This window comes from Cicer arietinum, chromosome 4 (genome assembly GCF_000331145.2).
Source record: "Cicer arietinum cultivar CDC Frontier isolate Library 1 chromosome 4, Cicar.CDCFrontier_v2.0, whole genome shotgun sequence".
Lineage (NCBI taxonomy): Eukaryota > Viridiplantae > Streptophyta > Magnoliopsida > Fabales > Fabaceae > Cicer > Cicer arietinum.
Genome location: NC_021163.2, coordinates 64097032 through 64113553, shown reverse-complemented (window position 1 = coordinate 64113553; position 16522 = coordinate 64097032). Strand labels below are relative to the sequence as shown.

General features: G+C 30.0%; 2 protein-coding genes and 1 long non-coding RNA gene across 5 annotated transcripts in view; all 3 read left to right on the top strand.

Annotated features, from left to right (window-relative positions):
- The window catches only part of LOC101505781 (probable protein phosphatase 2C 55), a 6004-nt gene extending 1341 nt beyond the window's left edge, over positions 1-4663 (top strand). For 2 of the 3 annotated variants that reach the window (XM_073367766.1, XM_073367767.1), the window contains 4 exons: positions 9-693; positions 1706-2030; positions 2760-2909; positions 4038-4663. In XM_073367766.1, the coding sequence (XP_073223867.1) occupies positions 9-693; positions 1706-2030; positions 2760-2909; positions 4038-4334 (1457 nt within the window). In that variant the 3' untranslated portion in view covers positions 4335-4663. The remainder of the gene's footprint in view (positions 1-8; positions 694-1705; positions 2031-2759; positions 2910-4037) is intronic. The other variant, XM_027333815.2, reaches the window with a different exon arrangement.
- Positions 4664-5950: 1287 nt separating this feature from the next.
- On the top strand, positions 5951-8328 carry LOC101505446 (arabinosyltransferase RRA3-like). Its single transcript, XM_004499078.4, has 2 exons — positions 5951-6288; positions 7013-8328. Exons 1-2 carry the CDS (start codon positions 6115-6117, stop codon positions 8126-8128), a joined length of 1290 nt encoding a protein of 429 aa, XP_004499135.1. The 5' UTR covers positions 5951-6114; the 3' UTR covers positions 8129-8328.
- Positions 8329-14748: 6420 nt separating this feature from the next.
- LOC140919930 (uncharacterized) lies at positions 14749-15984 on the top strand. Its single transcript, XR_012162603.1, has 2 exons — positions 14749-14991; positions 15550-15984. It is a non-coding gene; the product is annotated as an uncharacterized lncRNA (long non-coding RNA).
- Positions 15985-16522: the final 538 nt, after the last annotated feature.

Below are 16522 nucleotides of genomic sequence, written 5' to 3'. Positions count from 1 at the left end.
AGGGAAAGAAACTGGAATTCAGGACTCTGCTGAAGTTCTTTTTGGATTAGGGAAGTTGTGGTTTGGTGGTTCTAAGTTTTTTCATTCTGTGAATAAATCAACTTCATCTTGTTTGGAGGCAACCCTGTTAGTTCGTCCCGGGGTTGATTTAGTTTCAAGTCCTGAATCTATAGGCAAAAGAAAAACCTTGTCTGTAGTTGATACGGTGTCTCGAACGTTTTCGGTTCCGTCTGTATCCGGGCCTTCGATTCAGGTCTGTGGATACCACATTGATTGTAACCTTTCTGGAACAGATAAGTTTTCAGCTGGTGCCAAGTTTCAGATTAAAACAATGGCTGCTCGATTACCTGGGACTTTTGTTGGTGAATGCTCTGTAGATAACTTGACTCTGAAGCGTGGTAAGGGTTTGAAGAATAGGACTAATGTCTTCTTGAACACTGGTTTGGGGAATGGTAGAAAGTTGAGCATGAGTTTGAATAACCATCAGCAGCCAGATAGCCATGCAATTTTTGGCTATTTTGTTTGTAATGTTGCAAAGAGTTGGCACAGTTCTTTCCGTTACACGCAGTCAGGGTATGGAGATTTCCATAGTTCGTCAACATCATGTGACTCTGTTGGTCCTGCACATGATGTGCCTTTTGACACTTCTGCCCGTGAGCAGAAGCTAACGAATTCTGCAGATTCAACCGAACTGTAAGTTGTCTCCCTTTTGTGTTTTTCACTATTAACATAGCATGAAAGATATCAATTATCTGCATTTAAATCAATACTATAAAACTCTAGTGCTGCTTTTCATTCACTGTGTGTTTTAGTGATATGTTCTATGTAGTTTGACTGTCAGTTATATAAAACATCCATTTATGATCTAAGGGTATTTTATTTTGTGAACGAGATATATGGTTGTAATTGAATCCCATCTTTACTTATAAAGGATCGCCAAGCTCTTTTAGCATTAAAAGTTTTTAAAACACTGAGAAGCTGACCTTTATTGAACATTTGCATTTGACTGGTGCTATTTTGGGAATATAAATAGGATGGTTACCAGTTCCCATTGTTAGGATTAGTTAGTATAAAGCTTAGGAGGGGATTAGAGGAAACACTGTCCCGTCGTTTGAGAGGAAGTTCGACCCTTTGGACATAGGGAGCTGTAGACTGTCAAACTTCTGCTGTGCTATATCTCTGTAAATGGAGTTTTATCTTATCATTGTAAAACAATCCTTCAAGTTGCAACAATCTTTTTTCTAAGTTGATTGGTTGGAAGTTCACTAGTTTAAAAACAATTATTGAAGCCCTTTTTTGTAGTTGAAAGGTTAGTTGTCAAGATTAAACGTTGAGTAATCTATTTGCCAAAGATTCGAAGACCCTACATTATAAAAGGCTCTATGTTTCGCTTGATATAAGAAAGTTTGACGACCTTCATAATTTATTACATTTGGCATTTTTAAACCAGTGATTTTCACATCAATGACTTGAAAGTGGCGGATTTGTCAGTAACTTAATATATAGTTCTGTATTTGCATACATGCATCAATATTTAGCTGAAAACACTCTCACTGACTCTTCATTGTTATAAATTTTTTCCCATTGACATTTGGATCAACTAGCATCGTTCACAGGCTTTGTAACCAAAAACTTCTGGAGACTATATAAACTGACTAAATATATTCTGAATTTGCAATATTAATCGTCGATGTGGTGACTGCAGGAAATCTCCTTCTGGGAATACCCTGAAGTTGGTATCAGGATCATGCTATTTGCCTCATCCTGATAAAGAAGAAACTGGTGGAGAAGATGCTCATTTTATATGTTCTGAGGAACAAGCAATAGGGGTGGCAGATGGTGTTGGTGGCTGGGCAGATCTTGGTGTTGATTCTGGATATTATTCTCGTGAGCTCATGTCCCATTCAGTGGATGCTATTCAGGAGGAGCCCAAAGGTTCAGTTGACCCAGCTAGGGTGCTGGAAAAAGCACACTCAAGTACAAAAGCTAAGGGGTCATCTACAGCATGCATCATTGCACTTACTGATCAGGTTACTTTCCATCTTCATGCCATCCTTTTATGAGTATTGCAAGAACTTTGGTTCTGTTACACTGACTTGTAGGCTTCAGTTCTTTAAGGCTAAAGCATTGTAGAATGCTGATAGAGTAGAATTAAGTTTAGAATAGCATCTATTTTTTATTTTTATATATTTCAATTATCTATTTTGTTAATATTTCAGCTATCTATTTTGAATATTATGATGGTCTTTTGGTGATTGCTTTCAGCCCTTAAAGATTGTCTCCCTATTTTTGGTAAATTTATTTTCGATTGAATGATACTAGAAAAGTAGTCAGTGATATATGTATGGCCTTCAAAATAATTTATTTTTAGATTGTCCACTCTTACGTTTTTTAGCTGGCTGGATTTGATTAAATGATGTAAAAAAATAGTTTACAGACAAAAAAATGGTGTAAAAAAATGGCGTTTAATTATGTAGGATAAAAGTGATCGATGTTCTTGTTTAACTTTTTGAATTATAACTCTGTGTTGGTCTTGGACTTGTCAAAGCATAAGTTCACTTAATGTTGAGTACTTTTGAACTCCAAAAATAGTAAAATACCATTACAATACTTTGTCCTGGAACTTGATTCACCTTTATTTTTGCTGTGCTTCATATTTTGAATTGGTTAGGTGTACAGTGACTTATGAAAATCGGTTTTGATATGTTATTTCATAATCTTTGTTACGAGATCTCTAATTTGGAGCATTCTTTTCACAGGGGCTTAATGCTATTAATTTGGGAGACAGCGGGTTTATGGTTATCCGTGATGGTTGCACCATATTCCGGTCTCCAGTGCAGCAGCATGATTTCAATTTCACCTATCAGTTGGAGTGTGGTAGAAATGGTGATTTACCTAGTTCTGGTCAGGTATTGACTCTTTACATGCTATTCTTTCATATGTACCTTCCCTTAGTCCAGTAATAAATGCATACCAGGATCTGCTGGTTTTTCTGTATATCACTCTCCAATTGATAAAATTCCATAATTACCTGTTCACCTGTGTATGAATGTAGCCTCTGAAGAGTTCCTGAAATATATATTTGTCTGAATAAAGTTTATAATCCTTGTTTGTAGGAAGTGTTCTATTCAGTCAATTGTTTTACAATTAGGCCCTTAAATGTGCCATTCTTTTAAGTTCATATTTACAAATTAAACTATTCGGTCCTGCGTACGATGTCCACTTATGTATTTTAGCTCCGATTCCAAGTGATATTTTTAATTGAAATGTCAGGCTGAATATATAATTTAACGTGCAATAGTCTAATTATGCGAAAGCTAACTCTAATCCAGATTGTAAGGACTTTGATCGAAAAGAAAAGGCAAACAAGGACTAGGATAAACACTGCCTATAATGTATAAGTCGATAGAATGGGGAGTGTGGTTCAAAAATGTAAAACTAAGTCAGGGCATTCAATAAAGAGTTATGCTGCTGCCAGAAAAATAGGTAGAATTTTGAATAATTCAACTAGGATTAAATGGTGGTTTTTAGTGTGGCAGGAATCACTCATCCATCCTAGTTTCAGTTAGTATGCCAACTTGTCAACTCGTTGTATAATGTATAAACAGCTCAAGATAATTTTGTTTAAGTAATTGTTGTTGAGTCAAGCATATTATGTACGTAGTATATGATCTATAAAGATTTTGATCTAATTGTGCACACACCCTACCTATTTATGTTTGAGGCCTTAGTTCTGTAGTGTGCTGGCGACTTTGCTACAAAACACATACATGCACACATGACTGGATTTGCTAACAAACATGTATCAGTATTATTACTAATTCTGCCTAATATCATGTCTTGTTTATATGCCCTGAGGTAACTTTTTGTAAATGTTCTCTTTATATGGTATTTAACAATGACAATAATTCAGGGTTTGTAGTAGATTTTGTTGTTGTTGTGGTGATTGGAGAATAAACTCGTTTGATGTCTGGTTCTATGCATCTAGTTCGTTGATCCTTGTACGATGCTTAGATGGGTTGTATTGTTTATATCAGGTGTTTACAGTAGCTGTTGCTCCTGGAGATGTCATAGTCGCTGGTACGGACGGGCTGTTTGATAACTTGTACAATAATGAGATTACAGCAGTGGTGGTTCACGGCGTAAGAGCTGGCTTAAGCCCTCAGGTCACAGCTCAGAAGATAGCTGCATTGGCACGTCAACGGGCACTGGATAAAGACAGACAGACTCCTTTCTCAACTGCTGCTCAAGATGCTGGATTTCGTTACTATGGTGGCAAGCTTGATGATACCACAGTTGTTGTTTCTTATATTACCGGTTCTGGAGATGCGTAAATTTGTTTTGCCGTGTCCCCTTTGTATATATACACACATTTTGTCCTCAGGTGATTACTTTGGTATTTTAAGTGATTAAGTTTTGTTAGTCACATTCTGTTGAGATATGTGTTTTGAATTTTAAATCTCCTTCGGCCATTTTATCTTCCGGTTGGGTTTTTCCAACCGTCTTGTTCCTAAAATGTGAAAATTTTATGTCTAGTTGGACTTAAATGAAATAAAATGTTAAGGTTGACGAATGATGTATTGAGTCTATTCACTTTTGGGTTGACATTGTTCTTGATACCAGTGTTGTAATTAAATCAAATAAACGAATTTTGTCTGATATACATACACCCCTAACACTAATCAGTGTTATTTATATTTTGGCATTAATGGCATAATCTCTTAAAATTTATCGTTTTATTTTTACATATATCTGCATCTTCCATAGGATTATGGCCCAACTTATGTCTTTGATTAATAGTATTTGTGGTCCGTGAATGTTATATGGAATAAAATTATAGTCTAAAATATATATAATGTAGTAATGATAGAAAGTACAACTACAACAGGTGGGAAGGAATTCGAGCCGTTGATCAGCTTGTTAATTTTAGTTTGATTTTTTACATTCTTTTGATTTTGATTTGTGTACTACTGCATGCTTCAGAATGTTTAAAGATAAGTACAACTAACTACTCTTTACCGTCTCAAATAAAAGGAAAGAAGTAATCATTTACTTTCATTCTATTTAATATTTTTATTCCTAAAATATCCCCTCAACTAATATTAATTTTAATTTTATGGAGTAAATTATCATAAATTATATTTGAGAATATTAATTTTTTACGAAATTAAAAAAATAATTGCATTTACTTAAAAAGTTTTTAAATAAGTGAAATTATTACTTTTATTTATAATTAAAACTATGATCTAGATAAAAATTGTGATGTGTACCGTGTGAAAAGGATACAAATTTAATCTTGATGATGGTTGAATGTGAAATCTTTGGATTTTAGTTACGATATAAGTTTATGGTAATGGACAAATTATTTATATTATTTTTTATTTTTAATTTTGTTTATCATTTTGTGGGTTATTGGATATAATTTTTTGTTGTGTTTTATGTTATCACGGTGAATTGTATATTTATTTATTTCTATATTATTGTACATATTATAAACTTGAATAATGTACTAATATCTTTTAAAATTCATGTCAAAAAATATTTACTACGATAAAAAAATTATGCAATTAAACACATTAATTAAACATCGATCAACTCATATCCCACCATTAACTAACTTTCACCATTAATTAAAGTCAAGATATCAATAAGTGTGTCATCCAGTTACTAAAAGGATTAGAGATAGACTCATAGTTTACGGAGGAAAATGCTTTGAACCCTATACTAAACACATTAATGCTTTGAACTCTAAAATTATAAAATTTTACATAGTAGTTTTTATCGACAACAAAATTAAAATATAAATTATTTTAATTGGTATTTTATAATTTAAAATATTTTTTATTAATTTATAAAATTTAAAAATTAATTTGATAAACAAGTATAATTTCATATATTAATTTTTCTATTCAGTCATTTTATAAGTATTGTAATAATAATGGAACTATGTAATCTTAAGTGAATAATTAAGTGGTAAGAATGTGTTGTTGATTCCATTGCCAGCGAAGCAGTTAACGACGACTCTGAAAAACCATTGGAGCAGGGAGCAGTAGGTATGAAGTAGTTGTGTTGTTTCAGCTGACTTTTTAGGGTTTGGATCGAACATCAACAACAATGGCGGGTCGTAGAGATGCGTTACTCACTACCAGAGATAAAAACCATTCCGTCACCGCTTCTCGGATCGCCGTTGCCGTTTTCATCGGCGTTCTTCTTGGCTCCATCTTCGCCTTCTTCTTACCACACGGTTTCCTCACTTCCACACCAACTCCTCCCACTCTCAATCGCAAGGTCAAAGTTTTCTATTTCTTTGCTTCATTCTTTTTATTTCAATTATTAAAATATTTTATTTCCAACTTAGTAATATAAAAAATGTTGATCTAGTTCTATAGCTTGTTTCAACTTATTTAGAAAACTCATAATTGCTACAACATCATTTCAGTTTTTTTCTTTAAATGTTAATCTTTTGTACTCTAAAGTGAACAGTTCAATTTATGGGCTAGTTAAGTAATCTCAATTGTTGGTTTATGTTAGTGCGTGCTTGTTTATGGGCTGACAAAAATTTATTTTGAATAAATCGATTTTGTAAAAGTCATTTTAGTTAGAAGTGAGATGAATGTAAAGTTAAAAAGTACGTTTAGACACCAAAGCTACAAATCATAACTTCATGTTAGAATCAATTCTACCCTTTCAAAATTGATTTTGACTGCCTCAAAAGTGCAACCAAACATGCACTAAGTATAACAATTCATTTATGCTTCTGAATAACAATCATTGATTTTCTCATAACATCCATGTGGTGTTAGCTTAGTTGTAATAGTTTGACTATGTAACATAAAGTTACTTAGTTCAAATGGTCATTAGTGTCACTTTAATTCAAAATAATTTCCTCTTCAAAATAACAAGTATCACTTATTTTACACTCTAGAGTGAACTGCTTAGTTAGAAGAGCCAAATTTAAAGAAAGTTTATTTAGGATTATTTTATTTATTTATTTATTCTGTTGTATTGTTAGATGGTTTCTTCTGCGTGCGAATCACCAGAACAAGTTAATGCGTTGAAATTCGATATTCGATCAGCAAAAGAGAAGAATTCCGAGCTGAAGAAGGAGGTGAAAGGTCTAATGGAAAGGCTGCGTTTAGCAGAGCAAGGAAAGGGTCAGGCAACAGAACAATTTGTTGTGCTTGGTGAGAACCACAAGGCTGGTCCTGTCGGTACTGTCAAGGCTCTCAGAACAAACCCTCCTGTTATTCCTGATGATTCAGTGAACCCTAGATTGGCCAAAATCTTGGAGGAAGTTGCTATTTATAAAGAGATTGTTGTTGTTCTTGCTAACACTAATGTGTTGGAGATGTTGCAAGTATGGTTCACAAATATCAAAAGGGTTGGAATTCCTAATTATTTGGTTGTTGCATTGGATGACAGAATTGAAGAGTTTTGTAAGTCGAATGATGTTCCTGTCTATAGACGAGACCCGGATCAAGGTGTTGATTCGATTGCCAAGTCGGGTGGGAACCATGCTGTCTCTGGATTGAAATTTCGCGTTTTGAGAGAGTTTCTTCAACTGGGTTACAGCGTTCTCCTCTCGGATGTTGATATTGTGTATTTGCAGAACCCCTTCGATTACATTTATAGGGATTCAGATGTGGAGTCCATGTCTGATGGTCATAGTAATCATACGGCATATGGGTTTAATGACGTCTTCGACGAACCTTCGATGGGTTGGGCAAGATATGCTCATACCATGAGAATATGGGTTTATAACTCTGGCTTCTTTTACATAAGACCTACAATTCCTTCAATCGAGCTCTTGGATCGCGTTGCTGACCGGCTTTCCAAAGATTCAAAAGCATGGGATCAGGCAGTTTTTAATGAATTGCTGTTTTTCCCTTCACATCCTGGTTATGATGGACTTCATGCTTCCAAAAGAACAATGGATATGTACCTTTTTATGAACAGTAAGGTTCTGTTTAAGACTGTAAGAAAAGATGCTAAACTCAAGAAGTTGAAGCCTGTGATTGTTCATGTTAACTACCATCCTAATAAACTTGAAAGGATGAATGCTGTAGTTGAGTTCTATGTCAATGGGAAACAAGATGCGCTTGACAGTTTCCCGGACGGTTCTGATTAGAAGGAAATCGAAATCGACACGATTCTAACATGAAAAGGATTTGTATGTCCTTATTGTTGTCATTGCACTTTCTGTTATTTAGTTTTACAGTCTGTCATGTTTGATGATTAGACTAGTTTCTGTAATCTATACTATACTCTTAACTTTGTATATGTCTTTTTCTGTGTATGAAGTTCAAATTTAATGTCTTTTCAACAAAATTGGGTATTTTCTTTTCTAGGCTAATTTGTTTGATTTGGCTCTTTTCTCTCGACACATCTTTGCTCATGTTTCGTGGAGCGTTGTTCCCATCTAATATATTTGCACTTCCCTGTTCTTTTCCTCACATCACATGGCATGATTCTTATTATTCCTTGCCAAACATGAACAATGAATTCCATGATAGCTATTCAGTGTATAATTGGGATTAGATGGTATGCAGAAAATCTGAAGGGCTTAGTTATTTTTAGTTTAGGCAAGTCAATGCATCTAATTTGTTCAAAAAAGCACGAGAGATCAAAATTGTATTATGTAAAAAATTATAATTACCCTTGTTTTTTGAAAATCTAGTGATAATGTTGGTTATTTAATGAAGTATCTCATAATGTTATAAATAGTTTATCTGAAATTTATGATACTCTATAAATCCGATGGTTTAAGGGGGGAAAATCCACACCATTTGACAATAGACCAACCTTTCAAAACACTAGATTAGAGAGAAGAGGTGGATATAAAATTGATTTTGGCTTCATGCTATGAAGTTGTAGAATCAAAGTACCTGATTAGCTTGGTGTGTGTCACATCATTCACTCACTCAATTTGTTCCTTTTATTGTTTGGTAAGTGTTGTCGTTAGTTGCAGTAACATCAGACCCTACTACTTCTGTTGGTTTAGCTTTTTACCTTTGAACAATGTAGCAATGTAATGTCTCCAATCAATCACCCCCCCACGTGCTCTTACACTCCCCCTGCCATTTCTGCAATCTGGACCTTGCTTGCTTGCTAACCCATGCTTCAAACTCTTTTTTCTACTCAATTTTCTAATATATATAAAAAATCTTTTGTATAAATATGCACAAATAAAATATGTTACATGCACGAGACAAATAATTTATAGGATATTTTTAAGAAAAATAAACTGATATTTCAAATATTTGTTAGAAGTGGTTAATTAATGCAATTATTTTATATGGCTAGAGAAGCAGTTAATTAATACCATTGTCATTCTTTTATATGCATTAATTAATGCTCATTATTGAATTGTCATTAGTTGATTCACATTATACATTCATAAAATCATGTTTTAAAAGATATATTTATCTACATGATACTGTCAAAAAAACATCACACACTCAATGAATGGAATTCGAATATTCTACCATGCCTAGTAAGTTGCAATAATATGACTCCTATGAATTGAACTGGTCAAGTGGTCCATTTGCATTATTATTGTATGAGTTTGATTCTGAATCTTCCCACAACTTATAAAATATAGTAAATGAAGAGCAAGTTGTGGCTACATTATTGAATTTCTTCGAATTTGAAGATACATGACTTTGGTTCGTTTAACTGTGATTAATGTTGCCGACGAATTTAACATGATTATACTATATATTAAAAAACTATTTAATGTTATTATCAAGAGTCATACAATGAATAAAACATGATCTCAAAATATATTTAAAGAGTTTAATTAACATGTAACGTGAACGTTTTTATCATTCCGTTATGTATACAACTATTTTCAAAATATCTTTATGATTTAACAGATAAAAATATACTCGTTTAATGTTAGTACAATATTATTTTATACTAACAATGTGTCTTCTTTTTTTCTCATGTTAAAATTGGGAGATATTACTCACTTTGCAAATTGGTTTGTAGAGTTGCGTTAACTCCAATTAAATTACATTATCAAAATCTATTAAAATTCATCAAATCACTTATTATTAAATCATTTGAATCACACTTCAAATGGTTAATTCAAAAAAGTAAACTTGTGGTAAAAATCTAGATCTCTATCCTGCAAACCAATTTTATAAAGTTAGGTTAAACTCAATTCAAATTTTAAAATACATCTCTCACCTTCTAACCTTATTCAGCCTCCGAAGAAATTATTGAGTTGAGTCGTGAACTAGGTTGTTCGTTTTAAAATATTTTATAATATTGCTCAAAATTTATACAAAACAAACGATCAACTACTATTTCTCAAAGATAAAACATACCAGAAACATTGTATCAGTTTTATTACTGTAAAAATCGTTCTACAATTACACCATCTAAATATGACAATTAATGTCCCCAAAAATATAGTATTATGACTACTTAAAAGTTTAAAGGGGTGATTTTTTTTGGTAAATAAGATGAAAATATATTTGGAACGAAGCAGAAAATGGACAAGAGAGAAAATTTGAGTTTCTTTTTTATGAGTTTTGGTGTAAATCGCAAATTGAGCGGAATCCTCTATTTATATAGGAATTTTGCAACTGAGTAAAGTAAAAAACATGACTCAGTTTGATCGAATCAGCGAAACTGCGCGCGCTCAGTTTGATTGAGTCTGCAAAACTACCGTGTAAAAATTGGAAAGAGTTGAACACATATCAAATCAGTTGTTAACTCGGTGGATGACATAAAAAAAAGTACACTAAAAAATTATTTTTATTTTTTCCATATAATAAAAATAATATATCACTTACCTCAAACCCACACGTGTAAAAATAATAAAAATAATATATCACAAAATTGAATATTATTTAGAACATACAGTAATTGTGATTCTTCTAACTTATAAAAACTGTTAATGTTAATATGTGATATTATTTTATATGTAAAACTTCTACTTTTTTTAATTCACAATTCACACAAGAGTAGCTCTAACTTTATAACAGTTAGGGGTTAAAGTTCCGACATCGTTTTCAAGCGTGAGATAATAGTAGAATTTGCATAAGTCATTTTATTGATAAGTTATTTTTCACGTATTTTTGTGTTTTAGACATGTGTACACGAGAATCAAACAAAATCTGATAAATGCATGAGAATGGAAAGGCACAAGATGTCCGTGGAATCTAAAACAATAAAGAAATTCCAAAGAATTACGTATTACATATAGATTACCTTTACTTTAGGTAATACGTAAATGTTTAATTACAAGTTTAAAAGTTTAAATTGAGAAATCTAGCTATTTACTTAATTTTATTTTACACCTTTACCTTAGAGCGAATATAATTGTTTTGTGGTACAATAAAAAAAAAAGAATTATTTACATTTTTAATTTTTCTAGTTTACTACATTCATAATTAACACTTTTTTAAATTAAATTTTTTTGTCCACTTATTTTACCATTTGTTGAAGTTTTGTTCTAAAAAAATGGTTCTTATCTATAAAATAGTGATATTTAATTTTAAAAATAGTGATTCACAATCTCAATATAAATTTAAAGAAAAAATATAACTTTTACGAGAAAAATCATAATTTTTAGATCAACAGTAACAATTTTTATGGTTAAAAGTTATGTTTCGAGACTAAAATTCAATAAATATAAAATAGAGGATTAAAAAATTTAATTTTAAAATAAAAAAAATATTTTTGTAAACTTGTATTAAAAATATAATAAACAAGAAAAAAAAAACTAACTAGCACATGAAAAGAATGTCCACCCGTGGACCTCATCCATAAATTAGCATGAGGATAAGTATCATTCGTGAAAAAAATTAATTTTCCTTCGGACATTTATTAACGTATTAAATTATAAATTTTGTTTTCTGAAAGAAAAATAAATAAATTTTGTATTAATAAAAACCATTTAGATTTTTGATAAAGTTGAACATACAAATTTAAAGATAAAATTTTAATTTTTAATTTCTTAATTAATATCTTAGACATTTGTTAACATTTTTCAGACGTTGAATTTAAGTTTTATAAACTACAAATAAAAATGGGAAATTTTAAAAATAAAAAAAAGTTGGCAGACTTTTTCCCATTTGATAAGTAATTGGTTTTGACTCAAGTTAATTATACTGTAATGTGATTTTTTTTAATATGATGAGTTTTAGATAAAATAGTAGAATCCAAGTTTAATAGTAAAATTCAAGTTAAGAGTGCATTCACCTCTAAAAATATTTTAAATTATTAATTGAAAAATAAATAAAATGAATAACATATAAGTTAAATTAAAAGTCTTTCAGATAACTATAAAGTTATTAGAAATTATTTGAAGATTAGATAGTTGAATTTTATTCAATATAAAATTAAGTTAAATTTAATATAAAACCATTTAGAAATATCAGAATATACCGACATGTATTGAAAAAACCTAAATTAGATAACACCCTCTTACAAAATATATCACGTTCTATTTAGTTTGTATCTTTTCTTATTCTATCAACATATAACTTATTTTAAATTTAAATATTTTTTCTATGACTTTTTTTCAAATTTTTAATATTTTCAACCGATAAGATCCTTAACTTATAGGAAGAGTTAGATCCAACACCTTTATAACGGAGTTTACCAACTAAAATTAATATTCATTTGCAAAAATTAAATTAAAAATAATACTAAACAATAAATTTTATAATATATTATTTTAAATTCAATTAAACATATGTATTTCACATAATTTCTAAATAATTTTTAAATTATGTAAATTTTAATCAATGAAACTAAGTGCGGTAGAAAGTATAATTATAATACTTTCATTAAATTAATTAACTACAAAAAAGTTGAAAATATATAAGAACGTTGGCACTCGATGACGAATGACACAGTTGTGGTGTGTACGGCTTGCAGAGTTACTCGTGTCTGCACGAATATCAGTAATAATATTATTTTTATTTATTCGTACAAATTGACACAACAGGTTCAGCTGTGTGGTCCTGTTATTTTTTTACAATAAAAATAGTCGCAATTTGGCATCGCAGGTTATAAGAATAATAACATATTAAATTAATTTTACTATTATTATGCAATTCATACCATTTTTGGAAAGTACGGTCAATTGGTCGCCAAAATTCTAAATATCTGTAAAATTAATTAATCTCTAAATTTAGCAAATTAGTAAATACATTCTTCAAATTATAATATGTGAGTCAATATTAACTATAATATTACTGTAATGTGATTTTTTTTAATATGATGAGTTTTAGATAAAATAGTAGAATCCAAGTTTAATAGTAAAATTCAAGTTAAGAGTGCATTCACCTCTAAAAATATTTTAAATTATTAATTGAAAAATAAATAAAATGAATAACATATAAGTTAAATTAAAAGTCTTTCAGATAACTATAAAGTTATTAGAAATTATTTGAAGATTAGATAGTTGAATTTTATTCAATATAAAATTAAGTTAAATTTAATATAAAACCATTTAGAAATATCAGAATATACCGACATGTATTGAAAAAACCTAAATTAGATAACACCCTCTTACAAAATATATCACGTTCTATTTAGTTTGTATCTTTTCTTATTCTATCAACATATAACTTATTTTAAATTTAAATATTTTTTCTATGACTTTTTTTCAAATTTTTAATATTTTCAACCGATAAGATCCTTAACTTATAGGAAGAGTTAGATCCAACACCTTTATAACGGAGTTTACCAACTAAAATTAATATTCATTTGCAAAAATTAAATTAAAAATAATACTAAACAATAAATTTTATAATATATTATTTTAAATTCAATTAAACATATGTATTTCACATAATTTCTAAATAATTTTTAAATTATGTAAATTTTAATCAATGAAACTAAGTGCGGTAGAAAGTATAATTATAATACTTTCATTAAATTAATTAACTACAAAAAAGTTGAAAATATATAAGAACGTTGGCACTCGATGACGAATGACACAGTTGTGGTGTGTACGGCTTGCAGAGTTACTCGTGTCTGCACGAATATCAGTAATAATATTATTTTTATTTATTCGTACAAATTGACACAACAGGTTCAGCTGTGTGGTCCTGTTATTTTTTTACAATAAAAATAGTCGCAATTTGGCATCGCAGGTTATAAGAATAATAACATATTAAATTAATTTTACTATTATTATGCAATTCATACCATTTTTGGAAAGTACGGTCAATTGGTCGCCAAAATTCTAAATATCTGTAAAATTAATTAATCTCTAAATTTAGCAAATTAGTAAATACATTCTTCAAATTATAATATGTGAGTCAATATTAACTATAATATGTCAGTCAATATTGTGATTTTCAAAAATCTTTTTCTATTACAAATTATGATACATTACTTATTTATTAAATATGGAAAAAAGGACATATTCAATTAAAATATTATTTCATAATCCCTAATAATAAAAATTTATATATAGTTCTTCTTAATTTAATTGATAAGTATTTATATTATTAAATTAAACATTGCATTTTAGGTTTGAATTCAAAACTTCGAAATTATATTTGTAAACTTTTTGTGGTATTTACAATTTCATTTACAAATTAAAAAAAAAATTATAAATAAATTATTTTGAACTGCACATCACAACTTCATAAATATATTTTTAAATTTATAAAATCTAACGATCAATTTAACAATAAAGAATTATCTCTTAATAAAAATGATTAATATCATGAATAAATTAATATACAAGTGCGAGAGATACAACTACGACATTTTAAATTTAAATTCAAGAAAAAATATTTAAGTTAATATTTGAGTGTTTTCACATTTTTTTGATTGTAATACATTTTATGCATTGTTTGGTTAATGCAGGTGACATTACCAAAACTAAAGAAAGCACATTTTGTTGTGTCGCCTTAAACTGTGTGTGTTGTTCTTCGCATGTTTCTTCATTTAAGCACTTCACCGTTTTGACCAACTTTTTCATTCTCTCTAATGGCGCTACTCTTCCAATCTCTAACTGTAAGTTAACTTCTGTTTGTTTAGCTTCAAACTTCAAATAAAAAGCATTTTCAACTATTCTTTTTATTTTTATTTTTAATTTGTATATTTTCAGTTCTTGCTTATGAGTACACTGTTCCTCAGCTTCTGCATTAGCCTTAAGCATTTTCCACTCTTGAAACTTTTCATTTCTTTACTGTGTGAGAGTTAAACTAAATTAAAGCTGAAACAAACACTTTACTCTTAATTCAGCGTTCTAGATCTGGAATGAGCTTAAAATAACTGTGCTGTGAGATTGAACTGAACTTTTTTTTTGTTCTTCATGTTTGAATATGAATCTTACACTTTTTTTCTTGTTTATGAATTATTATGACTAGAGTATTTGGTTAGTTAATTTTCACAACCGTTTTTGAGAAATCAAAACACTAGCAAGTTCTGTTCTACGCCAGCTTTAAATTTGGTGTACTTCTCTGTCTTGCCTATAAGCTATTTGTGAAGAGAATTAAGTATCTATTTTAGGTTTTTTTTTTTTGTTTTTCAATTGTCAATGTTACTAATTAGTATTATTAATATTGTTAGTATTTTGTCGAAGGTGGGGTGGAACCCTCAATCTCCTTATTAGTCCACTCCCTAACTTCAGCCACCAAGCCAACAACATATCCCCTAATTTTAGGACTTTCTCTATGTGAACAATGTTTGAAAGATCTTCTAAAATCTAGAAGAGGTGGAATTGGAAATTATTGTGCACTCAATGTATCCTTTTCATTTCAAGGTACCAAGATTTTGCAGAAGTTTGGTCGGATTTTTGTTGTTGCTATGATTTAACAACAAAATTGTTGGAAATTTAGTTTCACTCACTTGAGCCCTTAATTGGTTGGAGATTATCTTCATCGATTACGAATGGTTTGATAGGGGAAGTTAAATAAATTGACTTCTGAGTTTGCCTAATGGTCATGGATTGTGTATCAATTTATAAGGTTTTTTTCCCTCCTAAAGATATTGCATTCATCAAAATTTGAGAGCATCTTCATTTGTATTTCCTGGATTACTCCCTTCATCTTATATTCTAAGTGTCACATTGGAATATTTCATTGTCTTGCATTATTTGTTATATTAGAATGCCGGTAAAGCATTTAATACTTTTTACAATGCTACCCTTATTTATTATATTACTTGCATCTGAGTCAAAAAAAATTATTATAGTTGCAAGTATATGGTGGGCAAGTAACAAAAGTATCATTATATTTTAGTCATAACATATTGTTTTACATAATCATTTTCTTAAGATGTATGCATTACCTTAAAAGTATATGAAACGGGGGAGTATCTCATAAGAAGAAAGTTTCTACTAATTCTGTCAAAAAAAAAAAAAAGGAAGTTTCTGCTAATTATTTCATACTATAAACCTACATTGTTCAAATTCAAAAAAGATGAAGTAAGTTTATTGTCTTTGGAGAAAAAAGGAATGGCTAAATCTTACCCCGCAGTTTTTTTCATTGACTCGAAATGTGAACATTGAAAAATGATGCTCTATCTCAAACTTTTGTTGAAT